At 41.3% G+C, this 20,079-nt stretch overlaps 1 protein-coding gene across 1 annotated transcript; it reads right to left on the bottom strand.

Moving 5' to 3' along the window:
* Positions 1-774: 774 nt before the first annotated feature.
* Positions 775-11,580, bottom strand: LOC121855461. Its single transcript, XM_042350401.1, has 4 exons — positions 11,481-11,580; positions 3,027-3,160; positions 2,322-2,517; positions 775-2,014 (listed from the first exon to the last, which is right to left on the bottom strand). Exons 1-4 carry the CDS (start codon positions 11,509-11,511, stop codon positions 1,941-1,943), a joined length of 435 nt encoding a protein of 144 aa, XP_042206335.1. The 5' UTR covers positions 11,512-11,580; the 3' UTR covers positions 775-1,940.
* Between the last annotated feature and the right edge of the window lie 8,499 nt (positions 11,581-20,079).

Raw genomic sequence — 20,079 nt, 5'->3', positions numbered from 1 at the left:
GTATCCCAGCACTGACAGGTGAAATTTTTTACAGTGATTGATCTGTGTACATTACAGGTTCAAATATACATTCAGTGGTCCCTCGATTAACGAACGCAATTCATTCCATGGAGTCGTTCGTAAACTGAAAATTTCGTTAACTGAATCTATTATTTCAATGGGATATTGGGTAATTGGTTCCAACTCACGAAAAAGTATACATACAAAGTACTGTATACTGGTAATAGAATTAACAAAACATTAAATATAAACTAATTACTGTACTGTACTGTACTGTATAATAAAAAATAATAGAATACTGTATTTTAACTTACTTTGAGGTGCGTTGTATTCCTGGCAGCTTTGTTTACATATCAAACAGCTGATTGTAGAGGCAGTCGATGATGACATACCATATTCTTTACAGAGTGCATTGGTTCTAAAGCCTTCTTCATGTTTCATATTAATTTCTGCACTGTATACTGTATTATCAATATGCGAACTGAATTTCAGAATGACCAATAATGTTCACTCCACTGTAAACAGCTGAGAAGCGTTGTTGGGTGATTCGATCAACTGATTGGCACACAAAAACTGTTCCCTGTACTGTCTATATTATCAATATGTTAACTAAATTGGAATGACCAATAATTTTAATAAAAAAATGCAAAAATATTCAAGAGCACAACTTTCTTGATATTTACTCCACTGGAAACGAATGTTAACATAGAACCAATTATTGTATTGGCGGACTAGCCGATCAGCTGATGCGCACAACAAAGTGTGTTTCTCGTAAGGCTTTCGTTAATCAAAGTTTTGTTCATTAATGGAACTGAAAATCCTTATGGGAGCTAATTCGTTAACCGAAATTTTGTTAATTGGACCGTTCGTTAATCGAGGGACCACTGTATTAGTGCCTGAGAAACAAAGCATATTAGGATTGAAAAAAGTAGTCAGTAATAACTATCAAATAACCTATCATATAAATTTTTAACTTCATGATTGGTCAGAATTTCACCAAAAAGAAAAATAATGAAAGTAAGTTTAATCATTGTCTTGATTTGATGCATAAGGCTGATAGTCAGCCACTAAGGCTGGTGTTCTTCATGAGCACTATTTTTATTTTGGGGATTCAAGAATCTACCTAAATAAAATAATGTGTAATAAATAAATGCTCATTATACAGTTTTAGAGAGAATAAGACAAAACAATTTACAATGTGAATCCCACTTATCTCTGACTGACTATTTAAACAATTCATGGTCCCTAAAGTGGATATGACAGTGACATGCTTGTGAGAAGGAGAGTGTAAGCTGCCAACAGCATGACCACTTGTAAATACACATCTTAAAATATACAGACTCATAAATTATTAAATATTAGTTATATTGAAAAATTAAATACTGTAGTCTGAAGGTAATAAATAAAGTAGATGTTAAGAATATAAATAAATAAATATAACACCAATATTATTGGCGATTTTACAAAATAAACTTTTTAAGAACTTATCTTAAAATGCTATCAAAATGTTGCATAAGAAGTCATCAAAATATATATAGATTTCATAACGTTGCAAAATAATTCATATTCATTAGTATACTTTGAACTTTCATGATATTTTGAAGAAAAAATAATGCTTAATTACCATTACTGACAGCAGCTCACAATAGTTTTATTTCTGTTATGAATTACTGTACTGATGATTAAAATCTTGGACTTCTCATTGATAAAAAAAATATAATGTATTATTTTTACAGTAGACTTGGGGCACTGAGGTCTTCATGGCCTGTATGTTGTATGCATGATATATTTATTCCAGATATTTTTAATACCGTCATTGAGGAATTAGAAATTCATAGAACTTTTCCCCACTTTGACTTTCACTTCTTTCGTTCTAATTTTCTTCCCACTCACCACATTGATCACTGTTGGCCACATCTGTCTGTCACTGTTCACTAATCTCACTTGTGCAGGTAACGTAGGAGGCGGGGCTCTGGCCGGTGATCCGTTGTATATGCCTCTCCTGTGTCATTTTCTGAAGGGTAAAATTGGGTTTAAGATTTAAAATAAGCACTGTTGTGAATCTTGGTACCTTTCTAAAAAGTAGACAAAGAACAGACAAATGTGTAAATGTGAGTATTAAATAAGATGCTGTATTGTATTAGTATCATAACTTGGAAAATATTCATACAGTATTTTAAAGTGATAAATGCTGATTCTTTTTCTTTTAGTTACTTACCTGTTTGTCATGCTGTATGTGTAATGTATAAATATATGCATTTAGAATCAGTCAAACAAACTTTGCCAGGGATCATTTGCTGATGCCTCCAGAGGTTACTAACCTTCAGTGTCAGTGGTAGCATCAGGAGTGATCAGTGCAGGGTTCTGAAGCAAGATAGCAACCCTCACTATTGGGATGCGTAGTAGCTCTGCTATTCCAATACAGCCATCTCCATCACTGTCTAACTGAGCTAAAGCGTCGGTCATGCCTCGTGCAGGTTTTCCTGAGCTCCGTACGTCCTCTGTCAGTAGGGTGCTCTGGGGTGACATCCCAAAAATTATATTTAAGAATGTGTTAGAATTTTATAGTCTTAGAATTTTCATTATTAATGTTTTGTAGCCATTTTCCACATTTTCGTGGGTTAGCCACAATTACATAATGGCAGTTGTTGGCAAAACCAGAACAGGATGTTCCCACCACTCACCACTGCAAACCCAGGGTGCCAGCCCAGAAAATGCAGCAGAGACCAGGGGATGAGCACAGCTCTGGTGACCTGGTTACCATCAGGCATGTTGAAGCCAAATTTTATGGCTGGATGCCCTTCCTAATGCCAACCCACAGGGTGGGATCAGTTGACAAGGCAGGGTCACAATACTGAGGTAATCAAGAACACCCTAAATTTACAGTTCATTGCCTGCAATGGATAAGGTTTACAGTGTACTTTAATAATACTGATAAGCTAGTAATTAATTTATCTGTAACAATAGATATAGTTGTCAATGGTCAAAACCTAAGAATATAAAAACCAAAATTATACAGTACTTACCAGAGGAGGCAGGTCTCCACGGCGACCAATCCTGGGCAAGTGTTTAGGTGTTTCAGCAAAGAAGTGTCCTGCATCACTGTGCACAAGGTTGACCATTACTGATAGCACTACTGCCACCACCAGCCACGCCATACCTGCAAGGAAGACATTTATGTCACTATACTCATAAATGGGCTTAGGTCCAACATCACATATACTGTACTGTAATAAGTTATTCAGTGTTTATCTTGTTTGATCTTGCAGAAATTAGTTGGTTCATGAAATTCATTGAAGCCAAATGTGGACCATCTATATGCTTTATTTTCAATTAAGTTTCAGCTCCCAAGGATTCTTCCAAAATTATGACTGTCCATGCAAATGTGGAAGAATCATACAATATTTCCTTTTAGAATTCTCATCACCAACCACATTATCTCACTTGAATGGCTTTCCATTTCATGAGTTTGTCTCAGGTCTGTAAATTAACCCTCAAACTGTATTGTCCTTCAGTTGAGGCCACTAGTGCAACTGCAACGTCCCTCATATAAGAACAACCAATTTTTTTAATTGCGTGCCAATTTTGAGACTAAGTGTGTCAAGTGTCCCAGTAGACCTCCTCACACTACCTACACCTTGATACGGCTCTCAGTTGCCTCTGTCATCACGAAAGACACATTCATTACAGTCTATCAATACCACCTCCCCCTAACTCTTCACCCCTTCCCCTAGGGTTATACTCATCACTAGAGGCTGTAGTGATCCATTAGTTACAAACCTTTAAAAAGCTTTGGGTATTGTAGTTAATCCACTCACAGGTACACCATCAGTTTATCCCCAAGATATGCGAGAGACTGTCACTTGATTGAAAATGTTCAAAGGAGGGCCACTAGACTGGTGCTTGCACTACAGCACCTCAGCTACCCAGAGAGATTAGAAGGCCTGCAACTGCCAAGCTTATACTACAGACAGGCAAGGGGTGACCTAATTGAAGTGCATAAACATTTCAGAGGGCTCTACTCAGTAAATTTTACATACCTGGAGCTGGCAGACGCCCACCCCACAAGGAGTCACAGTTCTAGGTTGAAGAAGCCACAAGTCCAGAAAACTGAGGGCAAACTTTTTCAGAGTGAGAATTGTGAACTAGTGGAACAATCTGCCAGAGAGAGTTGTGATGGCACCGAGTGTGAGCTCTTTCATCACCAGATTTGACCAATACTCGAGCAGGTTCAGATACAGCCAGGAGCCAGTACTTGCCAGCAGTGCTTAACACAGACGTGACTGACCACCCAAGTGGCTAACGAGCTGATCATTGGCGAAGAGGATAAGAATAAAAAATAAAAGTATTTTATATCTTAAGCTTTTCCTACTATTGTATTGTAGTGGATTTCTCCCCTACAAACGCTGTTTGTCGCTGAGTAGCCGACCCCGCTAATTCCACAGTGTATGCCTCGTGGTCTAGGTCAACCAGCGCCACCCACAGAGCGGGGGCAAACTATCTACCCACGCCTACCTCCTCTATAAAAGACCTGACCTCGTGGTGACCGCTCTCTTTCTACCTACACCAACCAGCCAGCAACACCTCCTCCTCCTCCGCCTGCCTGGCGGTCCTCGCTCCCGCCGGCGAGCATGGCGACCCACGAGCTGTCCTCCTCTGAGCATTCTCACCAACCAACTCTCTTCTTCTAGCTACAGCCGCAGCAAGCTACATCACCTCCTCCGCCGCTGCCTGGCGGCCCTCGCTCCCGCCGGCGAGCATGGCGACCCACAAGCTGTCCTCCTCTGAGCACCCTCACCAACCAGCTCTCTCTACATCACGCTTGTAACCAGGCTGCCGTCCCAGCACCAAGCTGCATTGTACATCCAATACAACATGTATACATGAGAGCACATTGTGAGTTTCCTTTCTCCATCCCATCCTGAATGTGAACACAAATATCCCACACCCCACAAATGGTGACCCCCAGAGATTCGCACTCACACAGGATGGAGGAGAAACAGATCACGCTCCCAGTCTTCAAGCAACATGGAAGACTGGCTTATCCACCCAGAAGCAGCTCTCATCGGCTCTACAGCTACTGTCTCTACACCGCAGGTTAGACACCCTAGAGCAGCACTACTTCTCTAAGCAGACACCAGCTCCTCTTCCTGCCCCAAGCACCACGTCCTACAGACCCCAGCACACCCGTCCTGCCTCAGACGCCGACCCCGGCCCAGCAGTACCCCCTGCCGCTCCTGATGCAGCCCCTGCTCCCGACGCGGCCCATGCGCCTGAGTGCGGACCCACACACTCCTCTTTTCTCCCTCAGGTACTCCCTGCTAATGTCCTGCACCCTGCTGCTGTCGTGGACCCAGCTGCTGTCACGAGCCCTCATCCGCTTCTGCTGACGCAGCCCCTGCTCCTGACCCAGGCCCACACACCCCAGCAGGCGCATCTGACGACTCTGTACCTGCCGTGAGGGAAGCACAACATTCATCGCCACCACACACCCTTTTTCTCCCTCTCTACTCCCACAGATATTGTGTATCTAGACAGTTGTCTCCTCTAGCGGCCGGCTCATCCACGCCATCGCCGTTATGGCTCACATGTGGCATGCACCGCCCGTTCTGCCTCACATGTGCCATGCACCCCTGCAGACAACAAGTCTCCTACACCGCCTGGAGGGAAGGAGGGAGAATTGTAGTGGATTTCTCCCCTACAAACGCTGTTTGTCGCTGAGTAGCCGACCCCGCGAATTCCACAGTGTATGCCTCGTGGTCTAGGTCAACCAGCGCCGCCCACGGAGCGGGGGTCAACTATCTACCCACGCCTACCTCCGCTATAAGAGACCTGACCTCGTGGTGACCTCTCTCTTTCTACCTACACCAACCAGCCAGCAACACCACCTCCTCCGCCTGCCTGGCGGTCCTCGCTCCCGCCGGCGAGCATGACGACCCACAAGCTGTCCTCCTCTGAGCATCCTCACCAACCAACTCTCTTCTTCTAGCTACAGCCGCAACAGCAAGCTACACCACCTCCTCCGCCGCTGCCTGGCGGCCCTCGCTCCCGCCGGCGAGCATGGCGACCCACAAGCTGTCCTCTGAGCACCCTCACCAACCAGCTCTCTCTACATCACGCCTGTAACCATGCTGCCTTCCCAGCACCAAGCTGCATTGTACATCCAATACAACATGTATACAGAGAGCACATTGTGAGTTTCCTTTCTCCATCCCATCCTGAGTAATATGTATACAGAGAGCACATCGTGATTTTTGAGTCTTGAACCAAGAAAACTCATACCCCACAGTATCTTGGTAATTTTTCTCCTTTTTCCTCCCAGAAGACTCCGAATTCAATGGAGTTCAATGAGACCTTTTACATGAACATCCATTGATTTCCATTGATTCTTAGTCGAGTGACACATGAAGCATAACAAGAAAATGTTGTGTGAAAGAGGCCGTAAGGCACAGCTCACTATTTATTTCATGTAAAAAACACAAAATAAAAGGGGAAAATCCCAACTTAACTCAAATTTGTATCAAAACTGGAGACACGTGGAGCAGAGAGAGAGGAAGCAATCAGACCATGCCAACCAGTGCCAAGGCAAGAGCTCCTGTGCCACAGGTGACCATCAAACCACAAGAAAATTCACTTGAGTGTAGAGGACAGGCTCTTCTCACATGAAACCAAAACGAGGAAACATAAGAATGATTAAAAATTTCAGTTCAGTTATTTGAGACTCGGTTAAGGGAAGTCTGAATAAGGAAGAAATTACTGAAGCTGGTTTAAATGGAACCAATCAATGTAGATGGATGTTTCATAGGTAAACTACCCATTACAGGTACATTACTGTACTTACTACCTACAAATGTTCGGTTATGAAGAACTGCAGATAGTCCACATTTAATTGTACAAGTTCAGATACATTCAGGAGCCAGTGCATGTCCAGTACTTGCAAACAGTGCGTAACAGAGACAGACCGACCGCCCAAGCAGCTAACGAGCCGATCAGTGGCGAAGAGGATAAAAGTAAAAGTACCTGTATAACACATTGGCTGTCTCTCACTCTTTCCCAGGATTCCATAAAAAATATAACAAAGTCTTTGCCTAAATAAAAATAAATCCTTAATTATCACCACAATCATCAAATATAATTATTGTACAATTATTAGTAATAATCCTAACCCTCAAAGTTCAAAACCACAAGTCAACCTCAATTATGAGTATTAACTTTAACCAAAACACCTGCTTGACCCATCCAGTCTCATCTTTCACCAAGACGTGGCATAACCATAAATAACAACCTCACAGACAAGTTGTCATGCAGGACGAATATAAGGAAATACTTCTTCACACAGAGGATGGTAAACCTATTGAACAGTTCACCAGCTCAAACTGTGAGAGGATGAACAGTATCGGCGCTTTAAATTATTCTTTATATTAACAAGAGCATCGAGAACAATCAAGGGATCCTATACAGGCCACAGGCCTCATTCCCTCGGCACATTACGTCTAGTTGGGATGGCCATCAGACAAATCAGATGAAACCATCGCCATTACTTGTACTTACTTTATCCTCTTCGCCACTTGTCAGCTTACCTACAGGCCTGTTAGGTCTCTGTTATACACTGTTGACAAGTACTAGACTATGTATGGGCTCTTCAACGTGCCTGAACTTATGTCAGTGCTGGTCAAATCTCGACTTAAAAGGACCTCACACCTCTTACTTATATACAACATTCCTGTTATTTACATCCATAACCATATTTCACAAACACTTTTTACATTCCAACCATCATTCACAACCACAGTCTGATCTATTTGCTAGGTATACAAAATACTAAAAAAAAATATATGATTTGTGGCACCTTAGCAGGCCCTCGTGTGCCTTTCTTAATGTAAAATATTGTTTATCTATGTAAAGAAATAAGATTTGAAATGTTTGACTGATAGTTAAAATTGTTGGAGCTTAATGTTATTTTTTTTTATTCACTGAAGAGGTGAATTTGGTGTTACTGGAAAGTACATTGGATAGATCTCCAATAAAACGTCATACAGGTTTACATTGGTTTATCGTGTATGTAGACAGTGCAAGTATACTTGCAATCAATAATTTCGGAACAATGTACCCGAGTTTGTTGTAACGGCACCAAGAGTGAGCTCATTCAAGACCAGACTTGACCTGCACTGGCGTAGGTACAGATACACACTGGAGCCAGTATATTGCCCAGTGCTTGCCACAATGCGTAGCACTAACAGAGACGTGACCAACCAGCCTACCGGCTAACAGGCCGATCAGTGGTGAAGAGGATAAAGTAAACGTAAAGTGTAGTAATGCAGATTGCATGTAGTAACTAAAACAACTATCTGTGCAGGTGGGGGTCGATATGCTCTGAAATTTTACGTGACTAGTGACAGCCCTCATATACCAAAATTTATCGTCCCTTGTCTCATATTGTTTCCCACAAAGTATGCACAGATAGTTGTTTTAGCTACTGAAGTGCATTATACATTGTACAGTCGGGGTAAAAAGTTCGTGTGAAGCAGCATCGACCCCGAATGAGATAAAATAGCACGCCTGCACCAGACGACAGTCAGGGAATGTAAGTTCGGAGACTCATCCCCGTGACACAGTCTCACTGCTTCATACGAACTTTTGACCCTGACTGTACTACGTACAGTACATTGACAGTGCAGGCTCGTTCGTTCGGTTGTTTGTTTGCTGGCCGTCAACATGGATGATCAGTTATACAAACAATGATAAAAATGTAAGTCGATTCAACCGAGAATAGCCCGAGAAAGCAAGTGAAAGCTAATTTCTTGATGTATGGTTAGGGAGACTAATATAAAGGCTTTGTCCAACCCACTAGGGGTCACAGCTTAAGGTTGTGAACTCTTGAAACAATCTGCCTAAGTGTTGTAATGGCACCGAGTGTGAGCTCATTCAAAACCAAACTTGAGCAACACTGGCTCAGATAGTTACATTCTGGAGCCAGTATAGTACAATACATGCGAGCTCATTCAAAACCAAACTTGAGCAACACTGGCTCAGATAGTTACATTCTGGAGCCAGTATAGTACAATACATGCCAACAGTGCGTAACAGAGCGTGGCCGGCCACAAAAGTGGCTAACGGCCGATCAGTGACGAAAAAGATAAACTTTACCTCTCTTCGTTACTGGTTAATTTACTTTTATCCGATGAAGTAAATTAACCTGTAATAAACTGGGGCAAGCAAGAGTGTGCGCCATGTTAGGTGTACAGTATACTGCAGGCAGAGACGCTATTAAAAAATGTAATTTCCAAAGAGAAACAAAATACAAGATATATGGGTGATCGTTGCCATAGATCAGACTAAATTAATATGGAGAATGCAGTGATATGTGAATAACTTTTAAGTTGTGAACAAAAGTTGAAATCTGGAAGTTCCTGGAACAAGATGCTATTCCGGATATAACTACCAGTTACCAGCGACTCGCGGATTTCTGTTGGTGCGCCGGACGTGTTTTTTGTTTTTGTTTTTTAGAATAAAGAGTTGTTTTGTTTTGGTAGTCTCATGAAGATCAGGTTCTTTACCATAACCTATGTATGATGAAGTGTATGATGAAACAGGTGTATGATGAAGCAGGTGTATGATGAAGCAGGTGTTTGATGAAGCAGGTCTATGATGGAACAGGTGTATGATGAGGCAGGTGTATAACTTAACTTATATCCTATTCGTATAAAGCACGTGTATGATGAAGCAGTGATGATGAAGCAGGTGTATGGTGGAACAGGTGTATGATGAGGCAGGTGTATGATGAGGCAGGTGTATGATGAGGCAGGTGTATGATGAGGCAGGTGTATGATGAGGCAGGTCTATGATGGAACAGGTGAATGATGAGGCAGGTGTATGATGACGCAGGCGTATGATGAGGCAGGTGCTATGATGAAGCAGGTGTATGATGAAGCAGGCGTATGGTGGAACAGGTGTACGATGGAGCAGGTGTATAATGGAGTAGTTTATGATGGGACAGGTATATAATGAAGCAGGCGTATGATGAAGCAGGCGTATGATGTGTTCAGGTGTATGATGGGGCAGATTTATGATGGGACAGGTATATAATGAGGCAGGTGTATGATGAAGCAGGCGTATGATGGAACAGGTGTACGATGGAGCAGGTGTATAATGGAGTAGTTTATGATGGGACAGATGAATATAATGAGGCAGGTGTATGATAAAGCAGGTGAATATATTATGTGTATAATATGGTATTAGTATGTCTTTACACTCTTCATCTACCCCTACACTGACTAGCTGAAGCAGTGTACCGTTATCTTATATCATCCAACACGATCAATATTCATAGTTCCAGTAGGTTAGGTCTGGTCAGGTTAGGTTAACTAAATCTTGCCACATCTTTCTAGCTTTTTTTTTCTAATATTCACCACTTATCAGTTTACTAGCCGTTCGGGCGGTTGGTCTATCCAGTGTTAGTACTAGAGAAAACCGGGACTGGGAAACTTGTGGTGTTTGGTAGTGAGGGTCATAACATCGTTCTCACGTGTGTCGAGGTCAAGCGAAACTCATACCGGTGATAAAGTTGTGTGGGATACGCACTTTACCACTGTACCACCAACACACTAACTAAACCACTTCTTTTTCCAGTACCGATTGAAAACTATGTATCGAACCACTGTGAACGACCCATTTACAATACCGTCACAACAATACACACATTACGATATTTTAAAAACCTAATATTCGATATGGGTAAAGCAAGTCACTGTAAAACCTGGTACAGTAACGTATTTGATACAAAAACACACAAAAAAAACAGCCAATTCGAAATTAAAAGTTAGTTTAGTCAATAGTTTTATCTCATCGTTCTCATCTTTACTATGGATCGTCACTTTTAGTATTTTATCTGACTGACACCAGACTGTTTTATTCAGCACAGAGACCCGCGTACACGAGGGGTTAAGGACCTTAGTTGATGAAGCGCAGTGATAATGTTATAACGACAAGGTTTAGTCAGAGTGATTGTTCCGGATGATAGTGCTCACTCATTTATGTTTTTTGGAGTACTGAACACTCATTATAGGGGGGAAAATTGTACCTATACTGTATACTTCACTTGATTTTGTACCTCGTTAGTATAACGTGTAAATCCCTTATAGTTATAAAGGGGATAAGGGAGTGTTGTCACGGCTTGTACTCCCTGTGTTTATATTTATCAAGAGGCTTTTGTATATAATATATTCTGATGTTTTATAATTGGACAAAAGTCATTAAGGATGGACTGATGTGTGCTAGTACAGCGCCTCAGAATGTCGAGTAGATTAAAATCGTTATACAAATCCACACTGGTTCATTCTATACAGTACAGTATACAAACGGTGCAGGTATACAAGCAATGGTGAACATTAAGGCAACTTTGGATAGCCCAAGGAAGCTCTTAAAATCGTTTCCATAAAGGTTCTAATGTGAGGCGCAGATAACACTGTAATTGACCTTACCTGTTCTACTGCCTTCCTGTGTCGAGGCCATTACTAGAACTGTACCTTAACAACAATTAATAAACAGTAACACAGAGTGTCCTGTCCCACAAGTGTTGGATGGCGTTGTGAGACGTGACAATTGTGATGCGGGCTTATATACCCACCGTCAGCCTCCACGGACACCTGCGCACGCGCATTGAGTCAGAATACTAATTACGCATTTTCAGGAATACCTGTGTCCAAAATCACAAAGCTTCGTACGATGAATAATCCTCCTAAGTGATGATGTAAGAATGTACTTGTAGACGTAAGCTCAAATGCTCTCAACAGATGCTGGGACTACACATCCCAGTTATGAGACAACAGCTTCTTGTGCTAAGTGAAGGTATCTATTTAAGATACTCATCATAAATTTAAAGTTATTTTTGTGTCCCATATTAAGTCATTGTTCATTATCGTCTATCTTCAGTTACAACAAACACACATCGTCTGAATCTTTGAGAACTAGTCCATGGTGTTACTTCATTATTATTAAATATCGTCAGTCTTCTAAGCATCGGTTGGCGTTATAATGACAACACCATACATATCAAAATTCCCGACAGTGCATATTATCTCCCCTGATGCTCACTACTTTATCATGCATTATTGTTGAAGGTCTTCCCCGTCTGCTTTACATCTCTGTTACAACTAAATATGTTGAGATCTCCAAGATACCCCATGGCCACCCAAACAGAGGTGGTCATACCGAGGGACGGAGGCCAGTGGTGTGTGTAGGATCCCTCCATTGTTCTTGATAGTTTTGTCTTGGAGTATTTTGAAGCTCAGTACTGCCCCCCCCCCCTCTATCCATCTCTCTCTCTCTCTCTCTCTCTCTCTCTCTCTAAGCATAGCATTTCTATATTTACCCTACTGTATAGAAATTGGGTCAGGGCCATGAATGAAACAGTGGGTTTCGGGGTCGTTCTAACACTATAATTACCGATATGTGTCAAGATTACCAGGGATACGGGCAACCCATATCACCCGTTTCATTCATTTACACAAGAAAAACCTCCTTACTCTCTGTTTACCTGCTACTAATATCCACAAATGAGACAATTAAAATAATTCCGGTAAAACCAATAAGAATATTAAGTGTCGTGTCAGGGTGTTCAGATGGAATGACACTGAAGTATTTATTTATTTATTGTTTCACCTTTTTACTTTAATCACCGTTCGAGCACTTAGTCTGTCCTCGGTTAGTATGTTATGAACCTTCACTGTCCTGTGTTAGTATAAGAGGGAATCGGAGAGTACCCGGAGAAAATCCAGGGGCGGATCCAGGAATATCAAAAGCGGGGGACTCACCCAGCTGGGGAGTTTTGGGGGCGCTGTAAGCCCCAAGAAAATGTTTTAAATCTGACCAATATCATGGACATTTTGAGGCCGTGTGCACTTGATATTAGGAGATATTCTGAGGTTAATAGTAATTACTTTTTACTTCACAAAAACGCCTGAGTACAATACTGCATTAAAGAAAAAATATTGGAATTTTCTGAAAAAAACAGGGGGTGGGGTGGGGTGGGGGTGTGGGTCTGTCACGGGCCGGGGGCCGGGAATTCAACCCAGGACATAATAATAAGAGGTACAGTACACTCGTTACAGCTGTACCACCAACACATTCATAGACACAACATTTCCTTTGCACACACACACACACACACACACACACACTATAAACGTTTTATTGGTAATGATAATGAAAGCCGAAATGCTCATGGGTGCATCTCGGTCGTACCAATAGTAAGGAGGAGTATCCCATGACTCAACGTGACGAGGACAAATCTTTAACTGAGACCCAAATGTGAAAAGGACCTGTGTGTGTGTATGTTAACAATGAACTGAATTTTCGAACCATTGTGAGAAGAAGGAGAATCAAACAAATACGCTAGTAGGTCTTATAAAAGGGGCGCTCACGTGCGTTCTTCAAGAGTGAGGTGCTTCCCCAAGATATGCTAGGGACTGTCAGTTGATTGAAAATGTCCAAAGGAGGGCCACCAGACTGGTGCCTGCACTATATATATGCGGCACCTGTGTTACCTAGAGAGATTAGAACGCCACCAGTCAGTTCCCCAGCATTTACTATAGGCGGTCAAGGGGTAACTTAATAGAAGTCTATAAATACCTCATACAACATTACTCAGTCGAGTGTTCATACCTGGAGCTGGCGGATGCCCGGCCCACAAGGGGTCACAGCCTCAGGTTAAAGAAGTCACAAATTAAGAGAATTGCCAGGGCAAACTTTTTCGGAGTGAGTGTTGCGACGGCACCGAGTGTGAGCTGGCCGAGGACCAGACTTGACCAACACTGGCGCAGGTACAGATACATTCTGGAGCCAGTACATGCTCAGTACTTGCCAACAGTGTGTAACAGAGAAATACCGACCGCTCGGCCTGTGACGAAGAATATAAAGCAACAAGAATGATGGAGCCGAGGCTGGGGTCTTGAAGGCTGTGTCAGTGATCCCCCACGTGTTATCGGTAGTAGGGACCAACAGGCAGTACTGTATCTGCCCTTTTGGTCGGTTCTTGAATCAAGCTTAGATTTTTTCCCGACCGATGTATTTTGATTCAGCTTTGACTATGCGGCTGCGACGGGTTTCAGTCAACAAGGTGGTCGGTGAAGCTGGTGGTCAGGTTATAGAATGTCTTCTTCGTAATTTACTCGTTTTTCCCACCTAAGCCATTTTTTGGGTGGAGCCGACGACATTAAGAAAGTTGTTGCAAGTCATCAATGGTCACTGGCACACACCTCTGTCGATGGCGTCCTGTACAAATTTGGCATTGACTTCTTACTGTTTTCTTTAAAATGAAATCCTTTACTAATCTAAATTACACTTAATTATTGTTTACGAGACATCTATAATCCTAAATTAAATGCCTGTGTCTGTTTATATACCTAGTCACTGTCTGTCTACCTGTCTACATATAAACTCATCTGTCTATCTACTTATCTATATGTCTACATACTGTATCTACTTATGTGTGTGTGTGTGTGTGTGTATTTTTCTGTATATCTACTGTTACGAGTTGGGGATTTAGAATATAGTTATACGTCTACCCAGATCCCAACAGGTAACAACAATAAAAAAAAACAAAGACCATCGGACTATAAAAGGGTAGACAAAGGATGCGAGTTTTCGTTGTGTATAATAGAGTACCATAAATCCCTTAACAAAATATTCAGCTTATAAATTACCCTTAACCAAACTTAACCTAAACATTAACAGTATATACATATTAATACAACATAAACAATCTTGAAGCAAGTGGACGTGGGGGAGTTAATACAAAATACAAGTACTTAAGTGAGGAGCTGAGATGGCTGACGAGTAAGGCTGAGTATTGTAGAAGACGGTAGGTAGTCACTGCACGTAGGTTTAGAGGATAGATGATCCTGTGGTCACTTCCCAGAGCCAAGTGTTGTCTCCTCGAATTGGAGCTGACAAAGAAGACTTTGAGGAGGTGACGCAACAACCAGGATATGGAGAAGAGAAACCCCGGAGTGGTAACTAAGACGAGTCATACTCGTGTCTCGTCCCTAGATGGCGTTGCTCGTGGTGCTGGGTGGAGGGGTTCGTAACACTACTCATCTGTTTATCTGTCTACATATCTACTAATCTGTTTAATTGTCTGTTTCTCTTTCACATCATAAACGTTCAGGAAATGGCTCGGTTCAACGCTCGTGAGGCGACGAGATACCATCGACTCTCAAAGGCGTCAGTTGATATCACTAAGTTTTTCTCCCACGTCACAACAAATATTATTCCTTATAAATAGAAATAATAAATATATAATGAAAACATATATAACAGCAATAATAAAAAAGCGATAGGAACATAACGAAAAAAAAACAATAAAAAATATAAAATAAATACATAAATAAATAAATATATAATATATATATATATATATATATATATATATATATATATATATATATATATATATATATATATATATATATATATATATATATATATACATATGCTGATAACCCCAAGGAAAGAAGAAAACACGAAGTTTTCTTCTTTCCTTGATGTTATCAGCATATACCTGGATCACGCGCACCTACAGTGATTTACTTGCATATATATATATATATATATTAAAAATAGCCCCATAACGTTCTACACAGCCTAAAGTAAATAAAGAAATAAATACGAGTTAGCTGGATAATAACAGTAAAAAAAATGCTAAAATGCTGGAGAATTACATAGAAAACATAAAATATTGATGTCTATCATGATTAGGTAAATAAAATTAAAAGTTAGATGAGGTGGAAATAATAAAAACGTAATAAGATATAGAATTTGGAACACGACATATCTGTCAGCCAGATAAATCAAACATTATAATTTCACGATTAATTAATCATGATATGTTAGTATCCAATGTATACTAGCTTAAATGCACCCACACACGTATGTGCACCCACACTGACGTATACACAGGCGCGTGTACAGTACTCCCACACACACTGCCTCTCATGCAGATATAACATTAAACGCAAAGTGTGCGGCCAAACATACGGCCTCACACTGCAGTTTGTCCCTCATGAGGTTGTCAATAAGTCAACTCTTATATAAATAACTAAACAAACATATACTGGAAGTACTCTAACACTCAACTCTACAATATCCTGACCACTGGGGTCTGATAAACACCCTTTGTGGTCTCTACCCTGTAATCCTTTTTTGCACTACCGCCCACAGGATGTGTACGGGGTGCACAAGAAATTAGCCGCTGTTAGCTGCAAAATTAAAAAAAATTGATTTCACACATTTATGTGCACCCAAATATGTATGTATGTACACACTTGGATTTACCTGTACACCTACACGTATGTACAGTTCCCATCACTAGTGCGTTTACAGGGGCTCGTTATATACACATTCCACAAATCATTACATTGAGATACTTCTTTTAATATTGTTGTACTTTGATTCCATAATATGTTTACTATTGCAAGTTTCCTTCTGTCGAGTGTAAACAAACACAGGGCTGCCACACTGCACAAAACCTAACGAGCTCCTGTAAACGCACAAGTGAAGGGGACTGTACATCCAGACTGCTGTACACCTACACACATGCAGACACACACTTATGTACACCCACATTCCAAATACACACACACATATGTACACCCAAACATTATTGTACTAAATTGCTGTAAGTACAATTTCACAGCTACTGACAGAGCCAGTCACTTACACTGAGACAATCTGTGACTAAATGTGGTGTGGGAGGGAGAGGGACTATGGGATCAAGTCTTCTGTAAACAGGAGAGGAGATGTGTCTTGTGGACCTCAGTCTTCATAAACTTTTATCAGCGTTCTTGGATTGTCTTTGTTTATATCGTCTTATTGTTTATCATTGTTTGTATACCTGTACTGTCTCTTTACACGATGGACCAGCGCTCAAACAGTGAGTCCTCACTAACACACACACACTAACTTATCCTATCTTACGAACTAAATTGCCAAGCCTACCCTAACCTAACTAACCTACCCTACCCTAACCTACCCTACCCTACCCTAACCTACCCTACCCTACCCTAACCTACCCTACCCTACCCTAACCTACCCTACCCTACCCTAACCTAACCTACCCTACCCTAACCTACCCTACCCTACCCTACCCTAACCTACCCTACCCTACCTTACCCTAACCTACCCTACCCTAACCTACCCTACCCTACATTAACTTTACTTAACTAACTTTAACTTGAGACTGCGCCCTCTAGTGGGATGGTCATCAACTCACCCCTGATCTGAGTAATGTTCTGTTGTGACGATTGTAAACACGAGTTTTTCTCTCTCGCTCTTCTGGCGTCTGAGAGTTGTGTACGTTATGTCTCCTCTCTTAACTAATACTGTATAAGAGAAACCAAACGCTTATGGTAGAGTCTCGGGGTCACTATAGTCTACGAGGATTACTTATTTCTCGTACGAACCTTTGTGAATCACAGGCATTGGTGTGTTGTTTCAGTAATGAATGAATTAGTTTATGTTAGTGGGCGAGTCATCGGCTGCTGGTGTTTGTAATTAAGGAAGATATCTGCGGCACGGCGCTCATTATCACCCCACAATGGCGGTGATTTCAGCTGATGGTGTCGTCGGGAGGTACCGTACACCTCACGTGTCCAGTCCCCGTTGTTACTCTACCTTCCAGGTCCAAGATGGCGGACGGGTGTGTGACGTCATCTGTTATCTATCTTCCACTTGAAGGGAGGAAAGCTTCACGTGATGTTCTTGGTTAAATTGTTTTACGTTTCTCATTGTTTGTATTCATAGTGTCTATGTACTTTGTATACCTGCACCCTCTATATACTGTACATTGCTTACCTGTACTATCATTGTGTGCATGATGAATTAAAGTGAACTTTTGTGGCAATTTTTCGGAACATATATATATATATTTATATATATATGTGTGTGTGTGTGTGTGTGTGTGTGTGTGTGTGTGTGTGTGTGTGTGTATGTGTATAATAACCACAGGTACCGTACTGTAAGACAGGTAAGATAATGATGTACTATACCTAACCTAACCTAACCTAACCTTGCCTGCAAACATAAGAACATAAGAATAGAGGAAACTGCAGCGGACCTATTGGCCCATACTGGGCAGTCCTATTTACACCCAACCCCTATTGCTCATATATCCATCCAACCTATGTTTGAAGCTATCCAGCGTATTAGAGTTAATGATGATGTTTGGTAACTTGTTCCACTCATCCACTACTCTATTTCCAAACCAGTGTTTACCTATTTCGCTCCTAAATCTAAATTTGTCTAACTTAAAACCATTGTTACGAGTTCGCTCCTGGTTGGATAGTTTGAGTACCTTTGTAATGTCCCCTTTGTTTAAGCCTGACTTCCATTTATACACCTCTATCATATCGCCCCTCGCTCTACGTCTCTCGAGGGAGTGCAAATTAAGATGCTTTAACCTGTCTCTGTACTCAAGGTTCCTAATGCCCGGGATTAGTCTTGTCGTTCTCCTCTGAATTCTTCCCAAGGATTCTATATCCATTCTGTAATACGGTAGTGAACATTTTCACTACCACACATAGTTTACACTTATGGTACTAATAAGGGCTCCTTAAGGTAAATCTCCACTTACTTTAAACCAAGAACAGTTCAAGGCAGCTATTATAACTTAATTCCACTGACGTCATCACGTATTAAAGCCGTACGTCATTCGCTGATGACTGTGAGGGAGCATTAATGTAGACCTCCCAGCAACTATCATTTGGACCAACACAAACACATGAATGAGCGAGAGATCATCAACAATTTCAAAGGCTTTATAGAGGATTTCAACCATGATTATCTTTTACATGAACCATCAGTTTTTCATTTCCATATGCAAATCGACAAGATGGCCAAGGTTAAAAAATGCCATGAACATGATCTATAAACCATCATTTATTTTTCATAAGGCAGACGACAAGAATCTAATCTAACCAACGTAGGGTGCCGGTAGTTTTGGTTAGGTCAGAATAGGTTTGATTGGTTTGCATCACATGGAAAATAAATGGTTTCGCGGCCCTGCATGTCAGTAATCATTTACTTAACATTGTCACTCAGTTTTAAGTCGAATTTAAAAATCCGGATTGCTTTCGTGAGCGAGTATATATTGTACCAGTCTGGGGTCCTATAATACGCTCGATTAAGTAAATAAACATAATGGAGGGTGAGCAGATGAGGTAAAAAACAATTTAAACAGTTAGCCTCAATTACAGCGGTAATTTCATTAGTATAGTGACGGTGAGGCGTAGTGAAGTCTGCAAATAAATTCAATTATGTCCTCGAAATGTTACGTTCACTGGTTACTTCTACTGGGTGTTTACAAAGTCCCTTGAGGAACTTATGTATCCCAAACACGGACTTGTACTTCACCATTACTGTAGTCTTCACCATGTCTTGTAACTTAGATTTCTTCCTTCAAGAACACGTATTAATGAATAAGGTGAAGAACACTAACATATCTGATGTAATGAACATTGTTCTTCACAAGACGTTATCACTGGAATAATAAAGTCTTGTAAAGAAACGTCAGGAATAAAGCTCCATCTCTTAGTCGTGTCTCCTTCACTACCACACTACTGTCTGGTTCACCTAACTAGGAGTTGACATGACGGAGGGAGGCCACGGGTTTGTGTAGGATCCCTCCATTGTTCTTGGTAGTCTTGTCCAGGACTGTTTTGAAGCTTCCACGGCCTTCACTGGTAAACTACTCCACTTGTCCACCATCCTATGACTGAAGAGCAAAAAGATCTAGGTGTTGTGATAAATAAGTCACTGAAGACGGCGCAACAGGTGTGGGCAGCAGTAGAAAAACGATTTAGATTCAGGAATTATAAGACATTCCTTCACATACAGAGATAACAAAATGGCTCATCAACTTCAGAAGCCTCTCGTACGACCTCATCTGCACTACCTCCAGGAAGACATTACCCTGGAAACACTACATCATCACAGTTATCCAATTAGGACTAACAACTCCAGACAAAAAGGGCGGAACATGAAGCTGCTGGAGACCGCACAGTACACCTTACACCTCACCATCAC

Source organism: Homarus americanus, unplaced genomic scaffold (genome assembly GCF_018991925.1).
Source record: "Homarus americanus isolate GMGI-L3 unplaced genomic scaffold, GMGI_Hamer_2.0 scaffold48406, whole genome shotgun sequence".
NCBI classification, from domain to species: Eukaryota; Metazoa; Arthropoda; class Malacostraca; order Decapoda; family Nephropidae; genus Homarus; species Homarus americanus.
Note: the sequence above shows the minus strand (reverse complement) of the source record. Positions and strands in the feature narration are given on the sequence as shown.